Genomic DNA, 5,585 nt, shown 5'->3' on the forward strand with positions numbered 1-5,585 from the left:
CTGTAAGATGCCATTTATTTATACTGCTACAGATCCTTGCAGTGCTGCAGTTTATTTGTACAGTAATAAAAAAATGCATTTTTTTCCAAAATGAAAAAGCTTGTGCCATTCTGAAACATCAGTACAACTGGAGTGTTCATTAAGGGCAACAGTAGCTCTTCAAAAAAAAGCAGAATGTCACAGTTTATGGCAATAATTCTCCCCAACAAGAGGGACATTACATATACATTTACATGAAAATCATGTACTGATTTATCCTCGCACAACCCACTTCTTTCTCTCAGGCTGATTGTCCTCACTTAAATGTCTCGATTAGAGCTGAGAGCTGAGCTGAAAGCAGTCTGACACAGTAGCATCATTGCTGGGTATTCCCAATGTCCATCATTTACCCACTTCATGGAAGTACAGGTTGGCACATATACATAACATTACGATAGAAAATAAAATGTAGTAAATTAGGTTCCTAAATTTAGGTTCCAGGTCTCCTTGTCGATACCAGTAGATCTAGAAGAGAGAAGGAGCTTGTATTACTTAAAAATGCTAGGTACTTCTGAGGAAACTTTCTGTAGTAACTGAACTGGTAACTTCTAGAAGTTGGGTTTGGTTTTGCTTGGTTTTTCTGTAAAACAACCCAGCTTCATCTGACCAGAGAAGACTAGGTGTAGAGTCTGGCTAATTTTCTTAACAATTAAAAAATACCACCTGTGTTTTCTTAGCATGCTTGTGGAATACACAAACAAGAATTTGGCAAGGTGTTTCTCCCCAAAACAAGGCTGTTTGTGAAACTAGAGTGCCAGGTTAGCTATGAAGACGTGGGTTGTCTTGTCAGCTTTGTTGAAGAGGGTGGGTGGGTGGGTTGGTTGGTTTGGTTTTTTCAACACTCAAAACTGGCTACACTCTGGTCGATGAGGACAAACACAAGGTTTTGCACTACACAATCTGTCCTGGGCAGAGCCATGGCTACCAGCCGTAGAACCAGAAACTGGTACTAACCGGGCAACGCAGAGCACCTTCCCAGCTTACCCAGCAGTGAGGGGCAGGAGCTCAGGGCCATGACCGTTCCAGGTCACCGTTGGAGGAAGGAGAATGCTCCAAGTGTGAAAGGAAGGAGCCACTGATGTCCCTGCCTATGACTCGATGATCCTTGAAAGTCCCTTCCAACCCAAACCATTCTATGAACTCTGACCTGCCAGTTCCCTTTGCCAGCGCTTGGGACCAACTCTCTTGGGATGCCACAACTCTTGAGTAGAGGAACCTCTGCTACAACCCAGATGAAATGCCACCTGCTGTACCTTCCTGCCGCTGTAATTCATCCCCTGTGCCTGAAAGGTCACCGACTTCTGCAAGTGCCTGGCTGGCCCCACCGCTTTGAGTTCAAGCGTTTTGCTCCACCCCTAGTCTTCTGCAGCACAATCCATCTCTTCATTCCCATCTCACGGCTCTGCTCTTCAGTTTCCTACTCTGTCTCCACTGGCAGCTACAGGTGGCATTGCCACAGAGGTGACAAGTCTTGCATCGCAGCTGGGCTGCAGAAGTTGGCTTAGTTCACACGCTTACTCTGCAGTAAATACAAAACTGCTTACCACTCTTGCACTGTCAACTTGTTTTATGGAGGCAGGAAAGCTTTTCTAGGAGAGTGTAAAAAAGGCGGCAGCACCACGTAAAGCAGATTTTATTCAGATTTCATCCTCAGTAATAGACTCAAAAGCTTGCACGGCAAACGTGGCGGTACTTACAAGTATGCCAGCAGAAATGCAACACAAGGAGATGCAGAAAGCAAAAAATATATTCACAGGTTTTGGAGGTAGTTGCGGGAAGACAAAAGCACTGATTAGAGTGACCTGTATGGAGGAAAACAAAGATGAAGACTTTGCTCTCGCCTGCCGTCAGAGCTGCGATGAGAAGAGGCTCGCCCCGACGGCTGGCGTACCGCAGCTGCACGCCCCTCCCTGCTCTTTAACTCCCACCCCGTAAAGAGCTGGAGGGAAATGTAAAATTCTGGAGGGAAACAGCACTTGGACGCAACTGCAGACTCAGAGGGGTGAAAAAAAAAAATGATGAAAGCTTTGCTACTCTGGCTTGTTGCTGGAAACCATCCTCCCAAGTGCCCATAAAGCCAGCAGGCAGGAGGGTGCACGCTGCCCGTGTCGGAGCACCCCTTCAGCCAAGCTGTCCCCCAGCTGGCACCCTGGCTGTCCCTACCGCCTCCCTGCACCTCGGCTCGCAAACAATGCTGCCGCCGTGGAACGCAGAACTGATGCTCTCCAGTCGCGATGGCGTTGGGTTTCTCTTTAAAGCTTGGGGAAAGCAGAGCTCGAGACAAAGTGACAAACTTTGGAAAAACTCCTATAAGCCATAAACAGAGGGAAAAGAATCATAAATGGAAGGAAATAAAGAGAAGCAAACAAGTTCTCCTGGGTCATAAGCACTTTGTCATCTCACCCAGACTCACGTTCAACCGGGATGGACAATCTGCCCATGAACTTGGGGTTTTTTATTGCACAGCCTTAAAACATGGCTTGAAGAAAGGTATTCTGCTGTTGTCGAAGAGTTTCAAAAGACAGATGCGCCCCGAAGCGACTACCTGGACCCCAAACTACAGCCTGTTCGGTCAGTGAATTTTCGCCGCCCGTTTTGGGGAGGAACTCTGGTTTTCACCCCGTCACCTAAGGGAGGCATGGAACACGGGATGGGATGGGGGATACTTACTACAAGCAGCAAGGACGTTAAGCCGCCAACAACTAGATTGATGACTCTGTCCTGAAGAAAAGAGAGGACAGTTACACGCACGCCTTGCCAAAAAAAAAAAAAGCAAACAAAGAAACATAAAACAGACCAGTAACCAACAAGGCTGAGAGTACCGCATCAGCCAGGACCTCTGTTATCCCCAGCACACCCAGCAGCACCATCGAGGGTCCCTGGTCAGCCCTGCCATGCAGGAAGGTTTCCCCTCCTCTGACTGCATGGACCACAGGGAGGTTGTACTGGCCAAGTCCTTGTGCAGCAGGTTTGCTCTTTTGCAGTTGGCTTCTTCGCTACGTCCAAATCGATTACAGTTGTGCAAATCCTTTTAAAAAATTCTTTTAGAATTTTTAAAAAGTGGGAGTGCACAGACGGACGTTGTCAGAAAAAGCTTATTTTAGCCTCAGTGCCTGAGAATGAATAGCTTGATAGTGTCTTAGGTGGGAATTTGTGGGCTGCTGGCAAGGAGGTGAAGTGTTCCCCGCACCCCAAATGTTCCCCCCTAACACCAGCAGACCTGAACACACCTCAGGGTGGCCCTGCTTGGATGGACAGATATCCCCCCAACTTCTTTCTGCTGCTCCCCATCAGTATAAAACACTTGGCTGGGAGGAGACCACCTTTTTGCACCTGGGAAGAAGTATCCCTCGATGTCAGCATCGCAATCCCACCCCAGATGGCACCAGGGCAGGGACCGGCAGTGACACTGAGCTGCGTGACCGCAGGCTCAGGGGAGCGCCCAGGGCAGGACCCTGTACTGACGCATTCACCAGAGTAAGAAACGACTTGATGCAAAAGCAGAACGTTCCCATCCCTGCCGGGATACCTGCCTCCTCCCTTTCTTCATGGTGCTCCTCTGAATATAAACATCTGTTCCCAAAGGCAGACCGGGTTGCACACAGTCAGGTGTGACACCCCAGACAGTTGGCTCCCCAAATAAAATGCTAGAATAGCTACAGCAAAAAAGATGTGCCAAGAGAAAAAACCCAGAACTTCAATTAATTATACTGAGAGTCATTAAATAGGTACGGTTAAAGGAAAGTAAGAAAAAAGTTGAAGCAGCAAAAGCGTCTTGCCCAAGACATCCCAGCCAGCAGGCCGGGCAACCCAGGTTTCCCTCCACCTGGTCTTGCACCCTTCTTCCCCCCTAGCATTACATTTTGGAAGACAATTTGTAGAGGGAGAAGCCCCAGGTCATGAAGAAGTAACGCATGGCAGCAGGGGGGCAGGAGGAGAAAGCGAAGAGGAGGAAGCAGAGCGCAAAGCATGCTCTTGCAGGAGAGCACCAGCCCTGACCCAAGGCTCGGTGGAGCTCGCGGTTCAGTAACAGGCAGATGCTGGTCGCGTTCATCCCCAAGGGAAAGGATCACAGACAGCAGACTCTTCAAAACCTCTATTAGTCCCCAGCTCCTCTACGTAAAACCAGACCATTTATGCTCCTACGGCTCAGAGGCCCCAAGCATAAATGGGCACGGCGGTGGCTGCAGCAGTGGGGAGTGACCCATCTCCATGGGGAATCGTCACCAACACCCCCTGCGCGAGGTCCTCGCCAGCCAGGCACAAACCCCTTCTCCTCACCGGCATTTCTGCACGCGGTGTTGGCGATACAACAGCAGCCTCTGGGAGCCGCCTACGAGGTACCCACCACTGACCCCAAAAAATGAGCTAAGAGAAATAACTCCAGCCAAATAAGAGAAGAAACAAGGCGAAATGCAAGCACGCTACCTCCACGAGAGCATATCGGGACAGCTCAGCTGGGCTGCTCCACCTAAGCTAAAATAAATTAATTAAAGACCTCAAAGCTAACTTTAATCTAGACAGTATGCGGAGGGGTCCTTACCCCCAAAACAACTCTGGTATCAGGAGAGGACGTCGGTTTTGCTCTGCCCTTGCCTGCAGACCCGGCTGAGCCCACCAAGGCAATTTTAGGGAGGGAGACCAGAGTTTGCATTTGGGCTCGGCTCCCCAGGGACAAAAGGGGTGGCAGGAGGTGAGCAGCTGGATCCCTTCTGCCTTTGTGCTGTGGGGAGATGGGTTTCGGATAGCAGAGGAAGGGGAGGGAAAGCCGAGGAGCCGGCTGCAGAACAGCAGTGGGTCACCATCCCGTACAGTGCACGGTCACAGCCAGCTCATCGCAGAGAGGCTCGGAGGGATGGACACACGGTCACATACCTACAGACAGAATACACCATCCAGAAACTCAGCCACGATTAGGTTTCTCCTAATGAATTAGAGACTTGGAGGGTGGCAATTTTAAAATTAGGAGAATTCACCCATTTTGCCAGGAGAGAGACTGGTCTGCCAGGAGAAAACAAGGTGGTCAGACTCCGTGGTGACTGCGGAGCTTTTCTTTCTGCCTGTTTTACGGGGTGCGGGAGAGAGCGTCCCCCCAGCACGGGGACCTCTCATCTCACACCACCAAGTGATGGAGACATCGCGGCGACAGCCGGATCGGGTACGGATCCCCTTCCCCATGCTTAAACCTGCGGTCACTAAAATTTTCCAAATGCGCCGCCGGCAGAAGAAGGTATTTCAGGATCCGGGGATTAGAGCCACTGATCCTGAAATCCCAGGCTTGGCAAAGCGGCGAGAGGCTGTATTCCCCGGTGCCCGCTGACACTTCAGCCCCAGGCAGCTTAGCACAGCAAAAAGGTTAAAAATACACAAGCAGAGGCCGAGACGGCTAAAGGGATTGGGGATGACGGAGCCTTTCACCTCTGCGCCGTGTCCGAGCGCGCAGCCCAGCCCGGGCAGACACTTGTGGATACCGGGCACACAGAAACGGGCTGTGACGAGCCGGGCGTTCTACAAGCCAAGTCACGCAGCTGGCACAGACCGCTCTT

General features: G+C 50.4%; 1 protein-coding gene across 1 annotated transcript; it reads right to left on the reverse strand.

Annotated features, from left to right (window-relative positions):
• Positions 1 to 2: 2 nt before the first annotated feature.
• Positions 3 to 3,402, reverse strand: TMEM243 (transmembrane protein 243, mitochondrial). Its single transcript, XM_009577414.1, has 4 exons — positions 3,373 to 3,402; positions 2,710 to 2,760; positions 1,737 to 1,841; positions 3 to 504 (listed from the first exon to the last, which is right to left on the reverse strand). The coding sequence occupies exons 1-4, from the start codon at positions 3,400 to 3,402 to the stop codon at positions 382 to 384; spliced, it is 309 nt and encodes a 102-aa protein (XP_009575709.1). The 3' UTR covers positions 3 to 381.
• Between the last annotated feature and the right edge of the window lie 2,183 nt (positions 3,403 to 5,585).

This window comes from Fulmarus glacialis, unplaced genomic scaffold, assembly GCF_000690835.1.
Source record: "Fulmarus glacialis isolate BGI_N327 unplaced genomic scaffold, ASM69083v1 scaffold9345, whole genome shotgun sequence".
NCBI classification, from domain to species: Eukaryota; Metazoa; Chordata; class Aves; order Procellariiformes; family Procellariidae; genus Fulmarus; species Fulmarus glacialis.

Bases quoted from the DNA above. Each gene is read 5' to 3' on its own strand.
- TMEM243 (XM_009577414.1), bottom strand. From the start codon at position 3,402: ATGCTGACATCGAGGGATACTTCTTCCCAG. The intron at 2,761-3,372 runs GTGCAAAAAGGT...TCTTTTCTTCAG, and splicing joins CGAGGGATACTTCTTCCCAG to GACAGAGTCATCAATCTAGT. The intron at 1,842-2,709 runs GTAAGTATCCCC...TCCTCCATACAG, and splicing joins TAACGTCCTTGCTGCTTGTA to GTCACTCTAATCAGTGCTTT.